This window comes from Elgaria multicarinata, chromosome 14 (genome assembly GCF_023053635.1).
Source record: "Elgaria multicarinata webbii isolate HBS135686 ecotype San Diego chromosome 14, rElgMul1.1.pri, whole genome shotgun sequence".
In the NCBI taxonomy this organism is placed as follows: Eukaryota; Metazoa; Chordata; class Lepidosauria; order Squamata; family Anguidae; genus Elgaria; species Elgaria multicarinata.
Genome location: NC_086184.1, coordinates 6,014,899 through 6,041,241, shown reverse-complemented (window position 1 = coordinate 6,041,241; position 26,343 = coordinate 6,014,899). Strand labels below are relative to the sequence as shown.

The 26,343-nt window shown below is 42.6% G+C and overlaps 1 protein-coding gene across 1 annotated transcript in view; it reads left to right on the top strand.

The window, feature by feature from the left end:
• CDH13 (cadherin 13) overlaps positions 1 to 24,895 on the top strand; it is a 694,106-nt gene extending 669,211 nt beyond the window's left edge. The window contains exons 12-14 of the mRNA XM_063141045.1: positions 11,066 to 11,296; positions 11,601 to 11,816; positions 24,032 to 24,895. Coding sequence (XP_062997115.1) covers positions 11,066 to 11,296; positions 11,601 to 11,816; positions 24,032 to 24,039 — 455 coding nt within the window. The 3' untranslated portion in view covers positions 24,040 to 24,895. The remainder of the gene's footprint in view (positions 1 to 11,065; positions 11,297 to 11,600; positions 11,817 to 24,031) is intronic.
• The last annotated feature ends 1,448 nt before the right edge of the window (positions 24,896 to 26,343 follow it).

The window sequence follows — 26,343 nt, the reverse complement described above, 5'->3', positions numbered from 1 at the left end:
ACCCTAAGAGGTAGCAGGTAGACTTTAACCCTGACCCTCATTGTGATTCTGCTAGAATGTCAAAATTGCATCCAATCTATCACTTAAATTGCATATATCCCATAGACAGAATGAATAGCTTAGACTGCAGTCCTTTGGCCCTGAAAGGTATCCCTGAGGTCATTAGATGGATCTTACCCTCTGAGGATGGAGAGGGAGGTCCACCCTCAGCTAGGCAAATTTGACCTTGGATACCCCTCCTCATCCCTGCAGAAATGCCTGCTACTTTTACTTTCCCAATGCAATGATAATGCACATCCAATCATTCAATGGATAATATCTTTGGGGGGAAAGATCACATATATCAATAGTTAAATGATTAGACATACAATATTGTTTGAAGACAAAGCATGATCTTAAAAGAGTCATCCACCTCATGTGGGAAGGAATGCCTCTTCTAAAGGTTGGATCCTGGATCCAGACTTAATCAAACTTCGAGAACACCTATTGAAATCAATGGGTGTACTCTAAGTATGACTAAGCCTGGATCATATCAAAAATATGCTTCTTGCTTCCTGAATATTTATTTATTTTACCCAAAGGTAAATATATGCAAGAATAATTGATATATTAATGGATGAATTGACTGGAACCCGTCGAATTAATTGACCAGGATTTCTTCGATTAGGTGAAAAGTTGTTCAAGCTGCAACTTTCCCGTGTACTAATGAGGATATAAAATAAGCTTTTGAGACCACATGTGTACATCACACAGCATGACTCCAGTCGGAAGCTCTGTGTGCAGTTCAATACCTTGGTTCAATGGGAGAATACAGATTTTTCTCACTGACCTTGATGTCAGGGGCCATTTGGTATATGCTGCAGAGATGCACATATGCGGTTTGTAAAATTGATATGGAAGACCCCACACACAAGGAAAAGCCCCCTGAAGGGTGTGTGTGAACTCTTCTACTGATAAGCATTCCCTAGAATGGACTTGGTTGAGTTTTGTTCTTGGTGAGAACGGATCAACTAATCAGGTCATTTTGACTACATTTTGATGCTATAAGTAAGCTTAATTAACTCCTGAATCTCTGTGAAACTTCATTTTCAGCCCCTATCTTGGACATCACATGTACAGATAAAAAGATAAAGTCAGGCAATATGAAAGAGAGGCAACCAGAGTAGAAAGTAAGAAAAAGAGCTGCATAATAATTCAGTTAGAAGTTGTCTTTCCATATGCTTTAACCTGTTTATATACATCGTGATGCCTAAAATTAAATTACCACAGATTGATTCCACCTAAAACACACACTATTCGGAAAGAAATCAGGCAATTAGTGGCCATGGCAACCCAATTAAGCTCCTGTTGCACCCTTTATTTTAATTGCTATATTAATTGAAGAGGGAAAATAAATTGAATGCTCATCCTTTACTTGTCATTCTAAGTTTTAGCAAAATATGAATTGCAGAGAAAAGATTGTTTAAATTAGTCCCTGTAAATGGCAGATCTGGGGGAAAAATAATTTGCAGCAAACTGTGTTTAAGATGGATGGCACATGTCAGTAGCTATTTGATAAGAGTGTTGCTTTTTGAAGTATAATTACTCAAATGTAGGAACTGCACACATTATTGAACTATATGAGTGATTGTAATTTTAAAGAGCCATTTGTGGGTTTTCGTATATTTATAAATTGTGGAGTGAAATGTTTTTTGGCAGGAGAAGGAGAGAAAAAGAAGCAGACATGGGGTTTCGCTGTGTGGATCTGTTTCTTCCAGACGTTAAGAGAAATGTGTTTAAACAGGAGCATGTGGGTTATTATTATTATTATTATTATTATTATTATTATTTATTTATTTATTTATATAGCACCATCAATGTACATGGTGCTGTACAGAGTAAAACAGTAAATAGCAAGACCCTGCCGCATAGGCTTACAATCTAATAAAATCATAGTAAAACAATAAGGAGGGGAAGAGAATGCAAACAGGCACAGGGTAGGGTAAGCAGGCACAGGGTAGGGTAAAACTAACAGTATAAAGTCCGCACAACATAATGCCAAATGTGATTTTGGCACATTTTAAGTTGATTTTAAGGGTTGATTTTAAGGCCATGGCTAGACCAGGCCTATACCCTGGGATCATTCCGGGGTCGTCCCTGGCTGATCCCTGGATCCCCTGTGTGTCATTTACATGAACAGGGATGACCCCGGAACAATCCCAGGATATAGGCCTGGTCTAGCCATGGCCTAAGTAAGGTGAAGAGATATTAGTAGAACTGTGTGATGTGAAATCAACTAGTAAGACTGGTGAATCAAGAAGATTAGGAGACCAAGATTAACACATGAACGCCCATCACACAGTGTTCTTCAAACCAGCTCACATAGGAACATACCCAATTGTTAAGATCTTCAAGAGTCTCTTCTTCTTCTTCTTCTTCTTTGAATCATAGAACAGTAGAGTTCAAAGGGCCCTATAAGCCCATCAAGTCCAACACTTTGCTCAATGCAGGAATCCACCCTAAAGCATCCCTGACAGATGGCTGTCCAGCTGCCTCTTGAATGCTTCTTGTGTGGGAGAGCCCACAACCTCCCTAGGTAACTGGTTCCATTGTCGTATTGCTCTAATAGTCAGGAGGTTTTTCCTGATGTCCAGCTGGAATCTGCCTTCCTGTAACTTTAGGCCATTATTCCATGTCCTGCACTCTGGGATGATCGAGAAAAGATCCTGGCCATCCTCTGTGTGACAACCTTTTAAGTATTTGAAGAGTGCTATCATATCTCACCTCAATCCTGTGCTATCATGTCTCCTCCTCCTCCTCCTCCTCCTCCTCCTTCTTCTTTTCATATAATCTTTTAGATTATCCCCATCACCAACCATGGACCATACACTCTTGCAGCACACAGTGGGTGGGTCGGTTTAAATCAAAGCTGATGTTTCTCTTCTGTTCAAGAAGAAATGTCATCTTTTTGGTCCATTGGGCAGCTCCGTGCAAGGCTCAGAACCACCTTTGGATTTTTTGTAAATCACTCTTTCAATTCTACTTTCTCCTTCCTTTCACAACCATATTAACTGCATCTATGTATACAGTTCTTTGTAGCAGAGCACACAAAGGCAATCTACAGAGAGCACTGCGTGGCCGTCACCTCCCTAAATGGCAAAGGGAGGACAAAAATGAGAGAATTGGGAGGAGAAAAATCCAAGTTAAAGCTGAAGTTCACCAAGGTCATTGCAGACCCAGATTGGGCTGTTAGATACATTGCGTCAAACTGAGAATAAATCCCATTGTCTCCTGCAGAGGAGCTACATACGTGAGCTGGGTTGGAATACAAAGCATTGATCTTTTCTAAAGTGTTTAAGTTTTCAGTAACTTCTTTTTTTAAAAAAAAACTACACACACCTCACATGTGCACAAAATGGAGCATTTTTAAATTATGCATCAGGGAATGTTTAGGAGAAGTTCCTTAATGTGGGTGTTGCATTTTGTCTGGAAATGTACTTCTCAGTGGGGGGGAGGAGAGAGAGAGAGAGAGTCAAGCCAAAAGCTAGCTGGTGTGGCTTCATTGAAGTTGATGGGTCACATAAGGTAGGGTGACCATATGAAAAGGAGGACTGGGCTCCTGTATCTTTAACAGTTGTATTGAAAAAGAAATGTCAGTAGGTGTCATTTGTATATAAGGAGAACCTGGTGAAATTTCCTTTTCATCACAACAGTTAAAGCTACAGGTGCCCTGCCCTCTTTTAAATCTGGTCACTCTAGTATAGCTCCTGCACCTTTAACTGTGGTGATGAAGAGGGAATTTCACCGGGTTCCCCATATATACAAATGACACCTGCTGAAATTCCCTTTTCAGTACGACTGTTAAAGATACAGGAGCCCTGTCCTCCTTTTCATAGGGTCACCCTACATAAGGCCAGCTTGAGGTGAGACTTCAACATGGGTGTGTATATTAGTGTATGAAAGCTAGGGATGTATGAGAAATTCATTTCAGTTTGTACTTGATCAAGACTTACTCCTTTCACACCTTCCGAACCGAACACGGACACAGACACACTCTGCAGTCGAATTCCATACAGGTGTTTGATAGCATGAATACATTTGACAAGTATGTATGAAAAAAATTGATACTTTTTTTTGGGGGGGGGGAGTGCATTAAACACATTATAATGAATGGAAGAAGAATGTGTACAATTCAAATGTGCACAATGGATGCTTTCATTGGAGAAAGTATGCATGAAAGTACCCATGGATTTTCATGCAAAAAGATTAAAAAAAAAAAAAAAAAGCTCACCATCTGATATGGGCTTAGGTCTGAATGAGCTTTGAGATGGAATTCAAAGAGTTTTCATGAGCTCATGTTTTGCTGATTCTCACATCCCTAGTGGTAGCTCAAAAGGTGAGCCCTGCCCTGCCATGCCCTGATAGGCTTCCCCATCTCAGGTTAGCTCCAGCCATTCTCCAGCTGGTCTATCTTCAAATGGGAGATTACAGTGCACGTCCACCTATACCCTAGTATTTATTTAATATTTTATTTATTTATTACCTTTTTGTACTGCCCATCAGCCAAAGCTCTCTGGGCAGTGCACAATTTGTTTATTTATTTTATTTATTGCACTTAAATACCGCTCCCATAGCCAGGGCTCTCTGGGCGGTTTACAGAAATTCTAAAATCAAGACAAAAACAAGTATACAAAATTTACAATTCTAAAACACAGAACATACACACATAAAGCATTAAAAAACCGTTAAAAAAAACACTAAACATGTGGGTGATTAAGATGTGCTGCCATATGCCTGGGCAAAGAGGAAAGTCTTAACCTGGCGCCGGAAAGATAGCAGCATTTGTGCCAGGTGAGCCTCGTCAGGGAGATCGTTCCACCGTCTGGGGGCCACCACCGAAAAGGCCCTGTCCCTCATTGCCACACTCTGAGCCTCTCTCGGAGTAGGCACCCGAAGGAGGACCTTAGATGTTGAATGTAGTGACCGGGTATATTGACATCGGGAGAGGCGTTCCGTCAGGTATTGTGGTCCCAAGCCGTGTAAGGCTTTATAGGTCAAAACCAGCACCTTGAATTGGGCTCGGAAACATACAGGCAGCCAGTGCAAGCGGACCAGAGCAGGTGTTATATGGTCGAACCTTCTGGTTCCCGAAATCAATCTGGCCGCTGCATTTTGCACGAGCTGCAGCTTCCGAACCGTCTTCAAAGGCAGCTCTATGTAGAATGCATTGCAGTAATCTAACTTGGTGGTTACCATAAAAATTAAATTAAAAACCGTAAAATATAACAAGTCTAGGTAAATTTAAAACATTTATTTTTATTTTTATTTTATTTTTAAAAAAAAGCAATATAAAACCAGCTAAGTTAAAAACCAGGGAACGCCTTTGTGAAAAGGTACTTTTTTAGGAGGTGTTTAAAAGGTGTTAGGTTTTCCTTCTTCCGAACTGCACAAGGGTGCATTTTCCAGAGGGTGGGTGCTGCCAAGGTCCTTCATGGTGGCATTCCATTCATCCAGAATGGCCAGTAGGACCTCCTCTGAAGATTGCAGTTGTCGTCTGGGTGTGTATAAGGGAAGGTGGTCTGCTAGGTATGCTGGTCTCAAGATGTTTACGGCTTTGTAGTCTAACAGCATATCCTTGTACGTGGCTCGGTAGCTAACAGGCCGCCAGTGCAGTTCTTTTAACACAGGTTTGATACGAGCAGAGCTAGGTGTCCCTGTGAGCACCTTAGCTGCTGAATTCTGCACTAGCTGCAGCTACCAAAACACACACACGGAGTGCATCATAGTAGTTAATTGTGAGGTTACCAGTGAATGAATGACCATGGCTAGGCTGTCCCTATCCAGGAATGGGCATAGTTGGCGTACCAACTGAAGTTGATAATGGGAGCTCCAAGCCACTGAGGTCACCTGGGCCTCCAGTGATGGATCCAGGAGCACCCCCAAACTACAGACCTGCTCCTTTGGAGTACAACCCCATCCAGAACAAGCAAACACCCCAATTCCCAGACCTGGGAACCACCAACCCACAAGGCCTCTGTCTTATCAGGATTCTGCTTCAGTTCGTTGGCCTTCATCCAAGTCGTAACTCTATCCAAGCACTGGTTCAGAACATGCATGGCCTCTCCCAATTCAGATGTTACAGAGAAACACAGCTGGGTGCCATTAGCATGCAGGCGACACCTTGACCCAAATCTCCTGATATGCCTGACAGCTCCCTGTACATACACTTTATTTGGGGTGGGGGTATCTTGAAACCAATAAAACTTGGTTCGATAGGCCAAGTGTCCCAAACCCATGTCTTCTTTGTAAGGTGGGATGATTCAGTCTATGGTAAAAAGAATTGTACAAATTCGGCAAGTTGCACAAATCGAACTGGGGAAGTTATGGTAATCCAACGCAAGCACATGTTTGGCAATTTATGAATCGTTTTGGCAAGCACATGCTTGTTTTCACAATCACTTCAAAGAGGGCACGCACTCATGTTTTGCGAGCAAAAACAAAATTCTCATGTATCCCTAGTGTCAGCCCTTCTTTCCTTAAGAAGATATTACACTTATTTCTCATGCCCCCTTCCCTCGCCAACTTGATTAACCTGTCCTCTATGTATGAAACCAATCTTTTTTTCTTTTCTTTTTTAAAAAAAGCTATTTAGGAAGTTGCCATTTACCCCATCCATTTTTTGTATACTGGGACAGAATGAATAATATGACTATACACTACTTAGCTTGGTGGTTAATTCAGCCTTGACTGGATCCATTTATCTCTGGCTTCTCTTTTGATGTATTTCTTACAGCAAAGTTGTTAACCAGTTTCAGTTTATGACCTTGACATTTGCTTGTTTTTCTCTTGAAATCCGGGTGTATTTTGTGTAATTGGTTATAAATAATACACATGTATAAATAATACACATAGGCGATAAGTCACCAGAATGGACAAGAGGCAATTTTCTGCTCCTTGTACCATACACATTAGCTGAGGGATCCCTAAAACATGCGGGGAAGGATGGCATGTAATCGAGACAGAGCAAATGAAAATGGTATCTGTAGCTGGCAAAATAAGGCCATATTTGTAATGCCAATGTGTCCTTAATTTATTTTAAAAGGGGAGGGGGGACGTATTGTTAATATAAGATAATGAGGACCGAGCACAAAACACTATCATCCCAGTGTGGAAGCAATATACTCTGAATTAAAGATAGTGCTTTAATTAAGCGCATGAAAGGCTGACTTTTATGATCTTATTTCAAATATTCAGATGTCTTTTCATCCATTCTCCTCTCTGACTTGGCTTAATAATATATCAAGAACAAAAAGAAATGTATAGAAGCCTTTTTGAAAATTCAATTAGTTCTGCAATAAGTGAAAAATAATTTCTTTTTCATTAAAAGGAATTTAACCCTTACCCTCTTGTGATGTGTATGTGTGAGAGACAGTGAGAGAGAGAGATTGTGTGTGTGTGTGTGTGTGTGAGAGAGAGAGAGACAGACAGACAGACAGACAGACAGACAGACAGACCCTGGAATCCTGACCACTTTAACTATGTTATGCATTCATGTGTCTGTGACAGATGAGGTGTCACCATTTGGGTAATTTATCATCTAATATTTTATTATGGTGTTTTCTCAGATCTGAAGAGAGACTGTGTTAATTTTTCCTTTTCTTCCATTGTGTCGGGAGTCATTGCATAAGGCACAAAGTTCCCCAGTGAAGTTCTGGGGACTTCAAAGATTAGCGCTATTTGTGGAGAACATCATAAAGTCCAACTGTGTTCCTTAGGTCAAGTGGGTGATATTTGAGTTTGCAATTCAGAGAGTCAGACCAGAGGCAGGGATGCATGAGAAATTCATTTTGGTTTACTTGTGACCAGAATTTGTTCGATTCATGTGCCTGAATGCAAGCACATTTTGCAAACACAACTTGCACATTCCAGAACTTGTGATGCTGAAAAAAATGTCTTCCATAAAATGCATAGGCATCCTCTCTCCATCATAGACATAATGCTTATGGTCTGGTGAACATTGCATTCCATCTAGAGAGCGCCAAAGTGTAGCCAATCACAAACAAGCAAAAATCCTTATGCCAGAACTATGTCTTCCGGATTCATATCATAGACTGATAAATGAAAGGATTCAATAATTTTTGACTTTATGGGTTCATATTTAAGCAGCCAATTTGTACTCTGTGCACATATATATGCATGTACATGCCACTGGATTTAGTAAGGTTTTATATGCTCCTGTTCCACAGTGAACTCTGCTTAAAATGGTTCACAATTAGCATCAAGTTATCAACATCCAATACCACAAAACATGTCAATAAATTCAAAGAAGACACAAAATTATTTAAGGTTGTTAAAACAAAAAAAGGGGGTCATACAGGGCTCTGAAAGTATCTCTCCAGCCTAAGAAGAAGGGTATTAGAATGGCAAATATGAATGCAAATGTAAAAGGATGCTCATTGGGTCAAAAATATATATCCTAAATTCACGTATGCACTGATGGGATTTGAGTGGAACCAAGAAAGAGATCTTGAGGTTAAGGTGGACATCTCAGTAAAAATGTCCACTCAGTATTGGGCACGTTGGCAAATTCCATGCTAGGTATAATTAAAAATGGAATCAAAAATAAAACTTCCAGTATCATAATGCCCTTATTTATGGAGTGACTACACTTGGAATATTGTGTATTCATATTATGAGAGCCCTGGATATGAAAGGCTGAATACAGAATACTTCTTGTTCTTGAAATGGAGGAATTATTACAAATATAAAAGACATACATTGTTGTTGTTACAGTTTTAAAAATATATATTGGGGAGCGGCAGCTGGAGAAAACATGCATGTTGAAAGAAAGATGTAACGACAATGAGAAATAATACTTTTCACCTGTATATAAGGTCCCTGGATCAACTTTGAAAAGTGACAGAAAATTATTACCACCTGTCAGCTCTCTGTTGACCTAAGTGGAATGAGCTGCTGGTTTAAATTCTGCTCTTAGAAGACATGTACTTATATCAGAAATGCTTCTAGCAATACCTTTGGGGGATCTCTTTCAAACACAAGGCAAAAGGTTGCACTGGCTGTATGCTGTATAACCCACCCTCTCAGCCTCTAAATCTGGTTACCTCTGGCATAAGTATATAGTGCAATGGTTGTCAGTCGGACGCATGCTGCACTCCTAGGGTGACCGTATAAAAAGGAGGACAGGGCTCCTGTATCTTTAACAGTTGTATAGAAAAAGGAATTTCAGCTGGTGTCATTTGTATATATGGAGAACCTCTTCATTCCCTCTTCTTCACAACAGTTAAAGCTGCAGGAGCTATACTAGAGTGACCAGATTTAAAAGAGGGCAGGGCACCTGCAGCTTTAACTGTTGTGATGAAGAGGGAATGTCACCAGGTGCTGCGTGTGTACAAATGACACCTGCTGAAATTCCCTTTTCTATGCAACTGTTAAAGATACAGGAGCCCTGTCCTCCTTTTCATATGGTCAGCCTATGCACTCCCCATTCACATTTTAATATAAGGAGCTTGCGTTATACTGTTCCGCTGCTCTTCTTACCTCTCTAAACAAAATCAAGTAGAAGCCACCATGCCATGGGCTTAGGTGGAGTCATGTGGTTTAATTGACAGCCAACACCTAAGAGATTGGGTGCTTCCAAGCTGTGCTCCCATTGCTAATTTGGAAGCAGGATTTCCCGTTCTTCCCCCATGAGCAGGGGATTCATACTAAGTGTTGCTCATAAACTTGTTGTATTTCAAGTCCCTGCCCTTTGTATATCTGCTGAAGTCCATTTGTGATGGGCATCAAGGCAATGATACATGATAATTATTATTATTATTTATTTATATATCACCATCAATGTACATGGTACATAAGTACATAAGTACATAAGTACATTGTACAATGTACAATGTACATAAGCAACCACAGCAGCTTCAGATAATTAATAGATCCAATTTCTGTAAATGTTGTGAAGGGGAAATAGTGCAATTGGCCCAGAAGACAAACATCAGTCATGTTATGTTCGCTGCAAAATTTCAGCTCACTTAGTAGAGTAAGTGAAATAAATGGGACAATCCAGTTGGTTAATTCCACTCCAAATCATTACAGAACAAAGCTTAATCATTACACCGGTTTTAAAATCTCTTCACTGGCTGCCAATTAGTTTCCAGGTGAAGTATAAAGTGTTGGTTATCACTTTTAAAGCCCTACATGGTTTGGGTCCAGGTTACCTGCGGGATCGCCTTCTCCCGTACAATCCGCCCCGCACACTCAGGTCCTCTGGGAAGAATTTACTCCAGCCAACAAAAACAAGGCTGTCAACTATTACCCAAAGGACCTTTTCTTCTGTGGCTCCCAGTTTGTGGAATGGCTTGCCGGGAGAGATTCATCAACTTAACAGTCTTCCAGAATTTAAGAAAGCCATAAAGACTGATCTCTTCCGGCAGGCCTACCAAGTTGAATTTTAAGATGCCTTTTTAATAATGTGCTACTTTTAATAATGTATTAGTTTTAAATGTTTTAATTAGTTATATGTATTTTATGGTGTTTGCATTTGTGTTGTACCCCGCCTCGATCCAGAGAGAGAGGCAGGTAACAAATAAATAAATTATTATTATTATTATTATTATTATTATTATTATTATTATTATTATTATTATTTGTGTCTTGCTTTATGGAGACTGAAGTCACATGTCACACGTTCAATCACTGGAACCTCCCATTGAGGCTAGCCCATGGTCAGCTGGAGAAAGACTCATTGACTTCAGTGGGACATACTTCTGAGTAAACATGCATAGGGTTGCATTATTAGTAGTCTAATTCTGACCCATAAAACATATTTTCCATTTCTATTTTATCGACTTGTTCACCGATGGATCTGTTTTTCTTTCAGTTGTTGAAGACAGTGTTGAACATAGCACCCATAAAGGGTTATTGAGCTGCAAATATCCCCAACTTTTCATCTGTTCATGAAACATTAAGAATCAATGTATGGTTTTTGAAACAGTGATCTTGGTGTATGAGCGACTTGTTCATGCACTCCAGTGGGTATACAATTAATAAATGTCTGTTACTTTTTCCATAGGTAGCCCTCCTGCAACGGGTACAGGGACATTGCAGATTACTTTGGAGGATGTTAATGACAACGCCCCCTCTCTTTATCAAAGGGAGTCGGATGTGTGTGAAGATGCAAAAGATGTAAAGGTGGTCTTCGGAGCTTTAGATAAGGATATTCATCCTAATACAGCACCATTCAAATTTGAACTGAGCAAACAGTTTAGTCAAGATAAAGCATGGAAAATCACCAGAATCAACAGTAAGTCCATTAGGAACAGTAACGTAACTTCTGTATTCATTACTCAGGTCATTTCCTTTCCCTTTTTATGTATCCCCAACTGTGGTCAACAATACAAGTGATGCTTCAATTTTTCTACACTTCTGATGTTCCAAGGCTACTTTGGAGAAGACTTCCACAGACCCAAGACTTCACCACTGATGAGTTTGTTTGCAGGAATACCTCTGTGCCAGCGGGAAGGGGGAAGTGTAGTTTTGTTGCTTTCACTGTTGCTTTAAAACAAACAAACAACTTTCTCTAATGGCCTTTTCCTTCTCCCTTGCAGATACCCACGCCGAGATCAGCCTGCCTCAAAACTTGAAGAAGGCCAATTACAACATCCCCATTTTGGTGACAGATTCCGGGAAACCTCCTCTAACTAACAATACAGAACTGATCATCCACGTGTGCTCCTGCACGAAAAACAAAGTCGACTGCAGTGCATCTTCCACTCTGCACATCAGCATGGTCCTAATCTTCATGACGCTCTTCAGTTTATACTGTAAGTGCATTTTCTAAAAACAGGGAATGAGAACACGCTCTTGATTCTCTTGTCCAAGCATGGAGGAGTAGGGCCGGGGAGTGGAGAGATTATTCACAATGTGACTTCTGTTCAAGGCAGGCTCAAGACCTGACCATCCCATCCCACTCCACACAAAGTGCACTTATGAGACTTTCCTACATCAGTGCCTCCCTCAACCATGGGCCGCCATTCTAAATTTCCCAGAATGCTTTGAAGCCTTTGACTTGGGGCATGTCTAGATGGGGCAATATCCCGGGGATCGTCCCTGGGTGTCCACATGATGCACAGGGGATCTCGGGAGCAGGGAGGGAAGATCCCTACATTTCCCTGGGATATTGCCCAACACTTTCATCCCAGTTTTTCCCGCAGTCCCGGGATCATCCCGAGCCCATGGGACATATGGGCGGCCGTCCCGGTTTGTCCCGGCTCCTCATGAGTAAACATGAGGAGCTAGGAACTGGGCATGGAGCAAGGAGCTCTTCAGGACCGCTGTGCCCATCGCGGGGTGGGAGGCAGGGAGCAGAACTATTATTATTATTTTTTAAACCTCCTGCGCTCATTTTCAATTTTAAAGAAACCCAAAATGGCTTGTGTGACGTCCTCTTCCTCCTGGGACATCACATGCCACATGTGGATGGAGGGGGAGAATCTTGCCATCACCATATCGCAAGCTCCTCCCCCCTCTGCCGGTAGGCCTAGACATGCCCCTAGTGTCACTCTGCCATTACGGGAAATTTAAACCAGCACCTCATAGCTGTGCCCTGCCAAGAAACCTCATGAGCGTTGAATGATCTTGCCAGGGTGCTGGAGCCTGAGCAGCTGCCCAAGGATACTGAGCATTTGGGATGTCAGAGAAATCCATTAGGGGTTGGGGTTCAATGGATTTTCCTAGGTCCCCCCCCCTCAACTCCACAGACTTCGTTTCAATTCCCACTAAGGCGCCTGAGTAGAACTGCAGCGACCTGGGCCAGTCCATGGATTTTTCAGGAAGTTTGCACATTGTTTGGAAGGTTCTGCTGTTTGCACAAATTTCTGAGCCATTATGCAGTGGAATTTGCATCGATTTGCAGAAATCCAGCCATAATTTGTGCAAATTTCTCAGACCCTTTCCCACCCAAAATGTGCAATGTTGCAGAACTGAGTTGTTAGCTGTCCATGCTGCAGAACTCAGTTGAGCCCAACATAACCTGTTTCCCAGCTTCGGACGTCTCTAATGAAGCTTGCCCTGCCTCTGATTAGGGGTGTACAAGTCAATCAATGTTGGTTTCTGCTAATTTCTCAATTTTCCAATCTTAAGTTCATGTTGATTTTTTTTTCTTTGAATGGTTGCATTGAAAATTCATGGGCATCTTTGTACATTTTGTCCTAATACCGGGAGGACTGCGTATGGCACACTTGATATGTTTGGACCACAACTCCCATCAACCCTCACCACTGGCTATGCTGATGGGCATTCAGTACAATAACATGTGAAGGCCCATGTTGCTCACCCTTGCCTTAATACATGTTTATTTGTATGCATGCTTCCCCTAATTTATTTCCCCTTAATCATTCAATTTGATGGGAGGACTCAATTGCAAAATTTAGAGAAATGCGAATTTCGAAGGACAACAGTTTCAGTTCACAGGGTGGTTTTAAAGTGCAAACCTGAATAAGTTTGCAAATTAAAACGCAAACAGAAGTAATTTCTGCCCCATCCCTACCTCTGATAGATGACAACTGTCAGTCTGGGAGTTCAGTTACCAATTCATCTCTAGATCCAGAAGTAGGAAAATGAAGATGGCAGTCATAATGGTGATGTCTCATTCACAGAAGGCATACAGCAGAGTTTGTCGGTAGCAAAATAATAGTCTCAAATTAAAGCATTTATACAAGATCTTCCCACCAGACATCACAGAGGTCAGCTGCATGTCCTTCCTTTGCTGTTACACAGATGTCCGCGAGCATTAGGAAGTAGATCTTGGAGTCCGTAATTGTGTTTACACTAATCAACATTACTTCAAGGAAAAGCCTAAGAGAAATCTGCAGAGATTAACCAGTTTTCAGTTAATGTTAGCTAATAGAGAGTTAATAGAGTCCACTATCTTATTACGGGAACAAATCATTGCAAGATTTCCACCAGGTCCACATCAGTTCTGAGCTATCTCGCGTACATTGCTCAACTTGAAACAATAATAGCTAAAGATGGTTGTGGTTTCTGCAGCCGTACCACAGATATAATTACATAAGCCTCTGTAGAAAGAGATAGAGAATTGGTCCAAATAGCTGGCTAAGCAATTTAGCACAGGGTTTTGCTACACTGCCAAATGTTGCTTGATTCACGTCTGGCGTTTTCAGTCCCGCACACTCCGAGGTGTTCATTTTATAACCGCTATTAACTTCAGCATAATATCTTCCACAGTCCTAATATTTATCCGAATAATCAAAGATTATGATGTCATAAAAAAAAAAGCCCGTAAGAGACCCTTAATGGGCACTGAACAGATGAAATTGCCCCATTGTTCGTGGCAGTGCTATGGGCTTAAATTTTTGCAACAATAACAAGAAGAAGACGAAAAGGCCCTTGCTTCTCTGGCTTTGCTTGTGCTGCTTACGCTTTATGAGACACTTCTGCCTGGGAGGGAAATCCCTCAGTCAAGTGAGGGCTTTGCTTCCCGTGCCAAATTTTGCGCATGTGTGCGTACACTCGACAATCTAGAGGGGAGGGTACAGATGAGTGAACTGCTCAGTACAGTTACGGCCCTTCCATGAATCTCTTGCCAGAACAAAACATCTTGGCATTATCATTTAAATGAGGCAATTATTATCTAAGCTTGGAATATGTGCCTGTTCAGGAAGTCGCTAGAATGATATGTGGTTGGATCTTATTTTATTTTTGAACGTGTTTAACTGCTCTGACAAACTGCTGAGTGGCAAACGGCTGCGATAGAGCATATGCAGCTACTGCCTGTGGCAAGGGAGAGAGTGAATTCCAACTTCACCAACTAGGAGGAGGAGGAAACGGGGAGGGGGGGAGTAACCATGATCGAAATGTGTCCTGGAATTTATGGGTAGAAGAATATGGATTTTTATGCAGAGCTAAGCTGCACCTCTGGGCATTATCAGTGTACATTATCCATCTGGTGTGCTGCACTGCCCGATATGAAGGGCTGGCCTAAGTTATTTTGCTACCTGCGTTGAAGGACGGGATGGTACCCTTCCAATTCTAGGTACAAAAGCCAACTGGGCAGGAAGATTCAATCATTAGCGCAGGGAATAAGGCAGCAACATCCACCACACCTGAAGGCAGCAGGATAGTTTAGAGCATACAGGGCAGGTTGTGTGGCTCACAACTTTCTCCTCCAGCTGCCTCCTTCCAGGATCTGCTGCCTGAGGTGATTGCTTCACTCTAATGATAGGGCCGGCACTGCCAATATGTCCATAGCAGGAGTGTTGAACCACAGACCAGTGGGCAAAATCCAGTCCTCCATGAGTCCCCAAAGGTCCACTCTCTTTTACTCTTGCCCTATCCTCTATCCACAACAACCAGGTGTTTGATGGCTACCTTGTTTCCCCATCTTTTCCCCCATTCTAAAACTTTGAAATGCTTGTCCTAAGGCTCTTACTGGCTGTTAGAGCTTTAATTTAAAATTTGCTGCAATCTTTGGGTGTCTTGGTCCTCCACTTTGCCCTCTTCCATTTTGTCTTTAGTTCCACTCCATTTACCTTTGGTCCTCCCTACTAGGGCTGTGCTCTGCTTCACTTCAGATCGGAGAAGTGATAGTGAGGTGGCCTGATTCGCCTCCAACAAAGGCGGAGATGGATCAGGTCGGGGGAGCTGTGGATTGAGACGAAGCAGATTGAGACCAAGGGGATCCTTTGCCTTGATCCAGAGCTCCAAAAAAGAAGTAAGCAGGGGCTTACCTGGTGCTGCTGCAGTCTGTGCAGTGATGGCGGCAGAGTCAGGTAAGGGACAGGGGGAGGGCGGCTTATCTGGCCCCCTCACGGTCCAGCAGCAGCTTCAACTGAGGCTGAGGATTCAAACTGGAAGACCAGGCCATGCTGCGGCATGGTTTTCCTGTTTGAGCCCTCGGCCTCAGCTGAAGCCACCGCCAGACCACGACAGAGGCAGGTAAGTTGTGAGGGGGTGGGGGGGCCTTACCTGGAACCACCGGCACCGCCACAGAGCTCCGATTTGGATCCGAAGCTCCGCAGCGGTGCAGAGTTGACCATAGGCGGATCAACGCTAGGCGGAGCGGACCCGATCCAGAAGTTGCGGATCAGGTACCGGAGCGGATCGGGGGGGTCCGTGCACAGCCCTACTCCCTACCACTGGCATGCAGTCCCTGAGCGCTTCTCAAAAATAGAATTTAGCCCTCAGGCAGAAAGAGGTTCCTCACAGTTTTGTCCTCTGAATTTCCACTGAACATGTATCATTGGGTAACTGCTGCCAATTTGAGGAAAGGAGGGTGAGGGAACCCGACAACAACTAGAAATTGATGTAACCTTTCTGAAGTCTACGGACAAGAAACATTGTGATCTGCTTTCTCCTTGAATGTGTGCTTGTGTATAATGACACACTTGCTTCATTCTTGCTGGCTGAAGTAAAAATAGTTTCAAGGTTCTTCATTATGAGTGGTGGTGGTTTAATGCAGCCTATAGATACAATTTCTGTATGCCTTCCTGCCTGAAGCAAAGCTATTATATTGTAGCACCGGTAGACTTGTAAAAACCAATGTCAATATTTAGTTTTATGGGGTATAATCAGAGCGAAAGCTTTAACAACTGGCTGAGGTCAAGCTTGGCAAGGGCATGGATGAACATGTCAAGTGGTGCTCATCCAATCCCAATGGGCGCAAAGAAGTGGGTTGTGCTCCTTCTCCCATGCCTCCATACCCAGAAGTGAGCACAGCCATGGCACTGTCCATCACAGAAAAATTGCAAGGAAAGCAAATCCCAGCATTGTATTTCAATATTTCTCAGCTCAGAGCAGTTTGAGCATGGCTGAGGTTTCTATTGAAGTGAATGACATGGTCAACATGAGCAACAGTTGCCTGCAACATGGGAGCATATTTGGGGGGTCTCGATCAAGGCATTTAAGTATCTAAAGTGTATCCAGCAGGTGATAAATTACTCTAGCCATGGTTAACTGGACCAGATTGCCTTCCTTTGCAATGATCCAGTTTAAGTCATTCAGGGTGCAATCCTAGGCATATTTAGACTGGAAAGAGAAAAAGTCCTACAACTCCCAGCAGTACCCAAGCCAGCCATGTTACCTGGGGCATACTGGGAGTTGTAAGACCTTTTCCAGTCTAAAACAACCCCATATGATTTCACCCTTAGGCTGTATGGGAGTGAGACCCATTAAACAAAATGGGACGTCCTTCTGATACAACATGTAAGCATGATTGTCAAACCTAAGGCCTAAGGGTCAAATCTGTCCTACCTGGATGGTCACATCCCCTTTCTCCTGCCTACTGTTTTCCCAGCTTTCCCCCATTTTCCCCATTCTAAAATGTCCAAAAAAACACACACCTCCTAACCTTAGTTACTGGCAGTAAGAGCTTTAAGATAAATTAGCCTGGTATGTTTTTGACCTGCCCTTTTGGTCCTACCCACCACTGAAATGGGGCCTGTGAGAGCTTCTTGTAAACTGCATTTGGCCTTCAGCTGAAAGAGTTTCAAGACCGTAGTTCTTAGACTACAATCTAGAACATGCCTACCTGGGAGTAAGACCCACTGAATGTACTTGGGCATATTTTTGAGAAGAGATTAATAAGATTGCATTGTTAGTCCTTGAAGAACAAAGACCTTTTCCCTCCTCCCCCTCCATAGTGGACCTTCAATAAAATGAAGGGTTGGAAGTATTCCATAATTCTCCACAGAATAGGACTATCCTATCATCTTATCAGGGAACAGCATGAGAGAGAGAGAGAGAGAGAGAGAGAGAGAGAGAGAGAGAGAGAGAGCAAGAAGTGACCTTTGCAGCAACTCAAAAATCAGCCAACGCAGCCTCAGTTTGGACGGCAAGGAGATAAAATTGGGTTAGATAAAAATTTTGATAAACTTGAGAGGACAAAATTACGATTTTCTCTGGCCTCCCTGTCAGCAAAGAAACAGCCAAAATTTGTCAAGAAAATGATCTTCTGTGAATTATTGGCTGATTTTAGCTATCGACTGTTTAAAACAATTCAGAAAAAGTCTCCACGGTCCTATGTCTGACATTAATAAGCTGCCCAGAAAAGGAACACTGTCTATTACAGACCAGTAATTTAGCTCTGTCAAAAGTAGCAAATATAAAACACTACCTTTTCCCCTCCCTTGAATATGTACCACAGAAGGCAGCAAAGTTTAATCTTTTCAAGAGCTGCTTTCACCTCTGAGGAATACCTGATAAATACTCACACACACACACACAACCAGGTCACGTAGTAGTAATATTTTGGAATAATCGAGTGTTTGTGGCTTATGGAAACACTTATCTTTCATGTGTATGTATCATATATATATATATATATATATATATATATATATATATATATATGTGTGTGTGTGTGTGTGTGTGTGTGTGTGTGTGTGTGTGTGTGTGTTTGTGTGTGTGTGTGTGCATGTGTGTGAGTATCTATGTAAGAATATGGTAAGGCTTATTTCTCAAGATCTACTGGACCAATTTTGCTCATTTTTGTTGTAAACTGAAGCCTGAGCTTTGAAGATGGGCAGAAAATCTGGAGAGTTCAAAGAAGTTCAAAGCTCAAGCTTTAAAAGCAATTAATTTCTTCTGGGCCAAACAGGAAGGACAGCCCTTCTGTCAGTGGGATGACAGACAGCCCTGCTCAGCCAATTACTGTTGTGCGATGGTGTAAGGGGAAGAGTGGGAACCCCCCAATATCAGGTGAAGGGGTTTTCAGAGAGCACAGCCCCTCCTCTCACAAAAGGTCCCTTGCTCTCACTGTTGGATTCAAGGCAGACCTTGAATCTAACCTATAATTAATATAATGTAATGGTTTATGTCTTGCAGTTTTGCAGACCAGAAGGGAAATGAAACTATATAGCATCTCACAGCCTTTAGGTTCAATGCTGAAATGGAGAAGGAAGGGGGAATTGCAAGAGCAGAGATACTACAGGGCATTGCCATTTCAACTGGAAGTCTGGAGAAAATTAATAGTCAGTTAAATACAAGGATATCTTGGAGGCTTATTTGCAATCACCGCCCTGGCATCTGCGTGACACGCCATTCCCCGGCACACCTGAGGCCTTTCACACTTAGTTTGACAAATTAATTTCAATGCAGAGCCCACAAAACTCACTTAATCGCTTCACATCAGGTCGAGTCTTTGCCTCCTCGCTTTCCAGTAGGGTAACAGAGTGTTTTACATAGTATGGCTGAAGTTCAGACTTTGCAGTTTGCAAAGCTGGCGGGCTCATAAACCACATTGGGAAGAAAGAGTTTTTTCTAGGAGGTCCAGCCTGACTTCAAAACTAAGCCGAAGCAGCTGTTTGTGTGTGGATAGCTCTTTCCGAAGCAGCACCACTGTTCTCACTATCTAAATCAGGGATGGGGACCTCTTTCAGGCCAAGGGCTTCCAGGGGAGAGCAGGACAAAAGGCAGAATGGGAGTCAAAAACGTCAGCACGTTTTAGTTAAAATCTCTTACTGCCAGGAACTAAGGTCGAGGACAGGCAATTCAACCTTTTATAATGGGGTGAAAAACTACAAAAGAGCTGGGGAAACACCAAAGATCAGTGGTCATGGGTAGGGGGCTGGAGTCAGGGAAAGGGACCTGGCCATTCACAGAACTCATACCTGAGATATGAGGATACCTGAGAGGGCGCCTTCTCCCTTACCAACCTGCCCGGTCACTGAGGTCATCCGAGGGCCTGCTCCTAGTGGTTCCACCTAGATCCATCCTCCGATTGGAATCCACCAGGGGAAGAGCCTTCAGCGTGGTGGCGCCCCTCCTGTTGAACTCCCTGCCTCTGGAGGTCAGGCAGGCTCCGACCTTGTACTCCTTTCGGCACCTCCTGAAAACATCTTTATTCCAAGAAGCCTTTCTTTAACATGCAGCCTTGGATTTCTGATTTTTGCTTCTTTTTAAATTTTGTTTTAACTGTTTTCTTCTGTTTTTATTTTCATTTTACCTTGTACACCGCTCCGAAATTTTTCAATGGGGTGCGGTATATAATTCTAAATAAATAAATAATAAATAATAATAACTCCAGAAGGACAGCTTGGAACGCCAGGAGGCAGTAGAGGCTAGTGGCTTCAATTTTGGTGGGGCGATGAATCCAATGTAGGGTTCAGTCTTTAAAAGAGCTGTCCAAGGTGCTGAATCTTCTGGGGTGTGTGGTTCAGCACCTCTGATAGCTCCAGTACAATTTTCCAGCTGCCACTTAAGGTCCTTGGAGGGTCATCTGCTGCAACTGCCTAATGTGAGATTGGCAGTCCCATGCCAGAGGACATTTTCCTTTGCCATCCCCAGCTGTGTTGAAATGTTGTGGGGCTCCCTCACCTGTGGTGCTCCATATGAACTCTGAATAGAGACTTTTGAGAAACATTTGAGCTTCAACATCTTCAACTTCCTAAAATAACAGAATTAAGTCCTTTCCAGTCAGCCGACCATGTCCCGAGGAAGGTTTGTATCCCGATTCCGGGAGGTACAAATAAACCTGTGTCACATAGGTGATCTCTAGTTATGTAGTGTTGCATGCCAATGACTGCTTAATCTAGCCAAGGGTATAAATGCTGCAATGATAATATTTGGGATATGGAAGAAAGACTGGAAAACGTTGTAAAAGAAAGAACAGAGGTCAAGTAATAGTATTCATGACTCTTTTCAAAGACATGTATGTTAAGCAAAGGACACTTTTATGGTCAAAATGAAAGAGCATTAATCTCTATTTGCAAATCACATAATTCCCTGGTTACTCAACATCAAATTTAATGTGGGTAATAACACTGCAATATTAACAAACAACTACATTATCTGCTTTATCAAATTCCATTTGAAACCCAATTTGCCTGGAAGGGAAATATACAAATTATTTAAAACAAACAGCAATAACCATCTAGCAGAAACAAACAAATATTGCAGCCTTGCTTAGACTGCATATGTTCTATGTTGAATGGCACATGCATAGACCTGGTAGCACTGGAAATCATGATTTTATCTGCATGCTAATAGTCTGTTTTGGGATTGTAAATTCCATATGGCTGAAAAAAATAGCATTTTTTTTTAAAAAAAATCTAAGTGCATTACTTTGTTTATATTTATTTCTTTAAAAGACTTGGCCTAAAGGCTTACATTCTACATTAATTTACCACTCCTTTTGGGGGGGTTAACTGACATGATCATCTTTCAATGGTATTATATTTGTTGAGAGAGTGAAGCATTTGCCTTGTGTGTTGCAGAGCGGTAAAGCAGTAGTTTCTGCAGCTGAAACTCTCCCCACGGCCTGAGTTCGATCCCAGCGGAAGCTGGTTTCAGGCAGCTGGCTCGGGTCGACTCAGCCTTCCATCCTCCCGAGGTCGGTAAAATGAGTACCCAGTTAGCTGGGGGAAAGGTAATCATGGCCGGGGAAGGCAATGGCAAACCACCCCGCTATAAGGCCTGCCAAGAAAACGTCAGTGAAAGCTGGCATCCCTCCAAGAGTCAGTAATGACTCAGTGCTTGCATGAGAGGTTCCTTTCCTTTCCTTCCTCATCATAGCCTTAGCAGAGGTGGTCAGAGGCTCTTTGTGAACATACAAACAAAAGAAGCGCCCTGCTGGATCAGACCAATGGTCTATCTAGTCCAGCACTCTGTCCACGCAGTGGCCAACCTGCTGTTGACCAGGGAGCCTCACACAGGACACAGTTGCAACAGCACCCTCCCACCCATGTTCCCCAGCAACTGGTGTACATAGGCTTACTTCCTCGAATACTGGAGGTAGCACATAGCCACCAGGACTAGTAGCCATCGATAGCCTTACCTTCCAGGAATTTATCCAACCCCCTTTTAAAGCCATCCAAACTGGTGGCCATCCCTACATCTTGTGGTAGTGAGTTCCACAATTTAACTATGTGCTGTGTGTAGAAGTTCTTCCTTTTATCTGTCCCAAATCTCCCACCAATCAGCTTCATGGGACGACCCCCTTGGGTTCTAGTATTATGAGAGAAGGAGAAAAATGCCTCCTTATCTTTCTCCACATTATGCATGAGTTTGTAAGCTTCTGTCAAGTGTACTCCATTGTGCTGGACTGCTGGAACAATATGCTCCATCGCCGAGTGGTGTCCCTCATCTATGTATTTATTATTTATTTATTTGTATACCACTCCCCATTGAAAAATTTTGGAGCGGTGTACAAAGTAAAATGAAAATAAAAACAGAATAAAAACAGTTAAAACAAAATTTAAAAGAAGCAATAACTAATCCAAGGCTGCATGTTAAAGAAAGGCTTCTTGGAATAAAGATGTTTTCAGGAGGTGCCGAAAGGAGTACAAGGTCGGAGCCTGCCTGACCTCCAGAGGCAGGGAGTTCCACAGGAGGGGCGCCACCACGCTGAAGGCTCTTCCCCTGGTGGATTCCAATCGGAGGATGGATCTAGGTGGAACCACCAGGAGTAAAGCCTCGGGTGGCCTCAGTGGCCAGGCAGGTTGGTAAGGGAGAAGGCGCTTCTCCCAAGTTTTTTAGGTCTTTGTACGCAAGTACAAGAACCTTAAACCTGGCCCAGTAGCGAATAGGCAGACAGTGCAGTTCCCTCAGCAGAGGAGTTGCATGCTGGAAAGGGGCAGCTCCAGACAACAGCCGAGCTGCAGTAGGCTTACTAAATTGAGATATGGACCTACCACAGAATGCTCTTACCATCACTTTACCTCAGTTTCACCAACTCATCCACAGAATAGCTAACTCCAATCAAGAAACCATTCTGTTCATAAAAAAAAAAATACATTAAAATTCAATAGGCATCAATGCCGTTCTTATTCTGATTATGACATGAGTATGGCTGCACGGTTGAATCTCTACTCCCTATTACATGGCCTTGAATATGTACTCCAGGGCTGAGTATATGATCAAACTAAAGGACTGCTTGCACCCGTAGGATTTGGCCCACCTGTTATGCATTTTGGAGGAGGTACTGTTCCATTTCCCACCAACACATGACATTACGTGGGACAGAACCATCTTCCTCAAAGGGGGAGGGAGAGTGATTTCTATTTATTTATTATCTATTTATTTATTACATTTCTATACTGCCCAATTGCTGAAGCTTTCTGGGCGGTTCACAAAAATTAAAACCGTAATAAAAAAACCAATAGGTTAAAAACACAAATACAAAATACAGTATAAAAAGCACAACCAGGATAAAACCACGCAGCAAAATTGATATCAGATTAAAATTCAGAGTTGGAACAGTAAGATTTAAATTTAAGTTAAAATTAAGTCTTAAAATACTGAGAGAATAAAAAGGTCTTCAGCTGGCGATGAAAGGAGTACAGTGTAGGCGCCAGGCGGACCTCTCTGGGGAGTTTGTTCCACAGCCGGGGTGCCACAGCGGAGAAAGCCCTCCTCCTAGTAGCCACCTGCCTCACTTCCTTTGGCAGGGGCTCACGGAGAAGAGCCCCTGTAGATGATCTTAAGGTCCGGGCAGGTACATATGGGCGGAGGCGTTCCTTCAAATAACCTGGCCCCAAACCATTTAGGGCTTTAAATGTCAATACCAGCACTCTGAATCGGGCCCGGACCTGGACTGGCAGCCAATGAAGTTGTAAAAGGACTGGCGTAATGTGATTTCTTCTTCCTTTCTATTTTTTGATGTTTGTAAACAACATCTCTGTTTTATTCTAAAAGTGAAATGTGGTGTGGAAGCATTCAAGAAAGGCATTCAGAGCCTTCTACCTTTTCTAAATAGCTGGACACTCCTCCACTGCATCGTTCCTTATTGTTCACCGTCTGCTTCCTGTACTGGATTTCTGAAGATATACCACGCAAAGGCTATAATTGCCCAATGTGGCAATTTTGTCCTCCCTCCTTCAGCCTTAAACTTTCATAAATAATTGCTTCTGAACATGGATAATTTAATGTCAATTGCTTAATCATGTGCAAGCAAGCAAGTCAGCCAGACATCCAGATTAAAGGGGGGAAATATTATTATTATTATTATTATTATTATTATTATTATTATTATTATTATTGCTATCTGCTTGCTAATAACCACACATTATTGCCCATCACTTAGGTCTGTAAGAACTCCTGACATTTGAAGCTGGTCTATCGAGTTGCCATGGTGACAAGCAAAGGATAAACCGCCCCTATCAGAAGATCACTTTTGACTCTGACGCTTCCTTCCCTCCTAAACCTCTGTTGCTCCAAATTTGGCACTTTGCAACGTCACGCCATCTATCCTTCCAGCTGCACGATTGTATTTGACAAAACCTCTGGCCTTGCTCTGGCTTACCAATGGATTCCTTGTTCAAGACTGACGATTGATATAATCGCTCACCGAATGGTTTTAAAAAAAATAATAAGAATTTTAAAAGACCACAACATCTAAACCTGATCTTCTTAGGAGCAGAATTACACAATGACTCCATCTCCCCTCCTGTCTCTTGACTTGTTGCTATTCAACTGTTTAAAAAAAATGTCTGTGGGTTAGTATTTGTATATGTATGAGTGTATGTATATGTATATATATTTATATAGAGAGAAGAGATATACAATAGGGTTAGCTTTTGTACGGCATTCACCGTAGGCTTGTGGTCAAGGACGCAGAGTAGCAGAGAGGCGTCGTAACATATACGGATAAGAATTAAACACACTGTTTATGCTGCATTTACAATGGTTTAACTTAAAGGCGAGAACAAGGTGGTACCATATGAAACAGCCACTTCATGGGTATCCATTTAAAAAAAGTCCTCTACCACCTTCTTCAATGTAATCTGCAATCTATTCATTTACACTTCTGTTTCACAAACAAGAATTATTGTATTTTTTCCGCAGCCTAAAGGAGATCAGGAAAATATAAATCTAACTGTGTCCTGGGGAAATTAAAAGAACAACAACTCTTATTTAGTTATTTCCAAAAAAATAATAATTCAGTCTTCACGTTATAAAGGACTAGCCATAACAGAAGTCACATGACCACACAGTTGCTTTGGACAACTGAGATCAAATAGGGGTATACTGGCCTTGCCCACATTGGAGTATGATAATCCATCTGTTGTGTTGGAAGGGGCCTACAAGGCCATTGAGTCCAATCCCCCACACAATGCAGGAATCCGCCCTAAAGCATACCTGACAGATGGTTGTCCAACTGCCTCTTGAATGCCTCTAGTGTGGGAGAGCCCACAACCTCCCTAGGTAACTGGTTCCATTGTCATACTGCTCTAACAGTCAGGAAGTTTTTCCTGATGTCCAGCCGGAATCTGGCTTCCTGTAACTTCAGCCCATTATTCTGTGTCCTGAACTCTGGGAGGATCGAGAAGAGATCCTGGCCCTCCTCTGTGTGACAACCTTTCAAGTATTTGAAGAGCGCTATCGTGTCTCCCCTCAATCTCCTCTTCTCCAGGCTAAACATGCCCAGTTGTTTCAGTCTCTCCTTATAGGGCTTTGATTCCATGTTGGAATACTCCTACACAGGGAGAAAGAAACACTGAATGCCAAGGGGAGAGAGTCTCCTTGAGAAGCTAGCTTTATATGTGTGGGGATGTATCTTGTATGGAGGAGCATTCAGTCAAGTGAACCCCCAGCTGAAGTGGTACAGCCCAGCCTGCCTCACTGAGAATGAACTTTGTCTATGTCAATTTAAAGAAGAAAAAAGGAGGGTGTTCCATTTTGTTTAGGTCAGGGGGTTGGGAATCTCTAGCCTTCCAGATAACGTTGGACTCCAACTGATAGGAAAGTTGAGTTATATCGAGTCAGGTCATTGGTGCATTTAGCTCAGTATTCTTGACACTGATTGGCAGAAACTCTCCAAAGATTTCAGGCAGGCATTTTATTTTATTTTTGCATGCTAAAAATGTGTTCTACCAATGCTCTACATACACCCCCCTCACATAGCCTCAGCATGAGCAGTGGTCAGGAATTATTAAGCAGTCCAACACTATCTGGAAGGCTACAAATCCCCCAACTTGGCTTTGGGCACAAACTTTATAATCTACCGTATTCTACCTTGAGATACCAATTTACAGTGGAAAAGATCAAGAATTCGGTAGTTTGGCCCTTGACTCCCATCCATTCTTTTTTAATAGATAGATGCCATTCTCAGGGCCGGCGCTACCATAGAGGCCACTCAGGCGGCCACCTATAACGCCAAGGTAAGGGGGCGCCAAACGCTGCACCCAGAAGCCGCTCTCCCACAGCGGCTCTGAAAGTGTGGCTTCTGGGCACGCCGTTCCAAAGCTGCCCGCCTGCCCCAGCGTCCTGGCTTCACTTCGGCTTGGTGCCCACCCAGCCGAAGCAAAGCCATGCCCGCCCACCCCACTCCAGCAACCTGGCTTCACTTCGGCTGGGTGTCCAGCCGAAGCGAAGCCAGGACACTGGGGCAGGCAG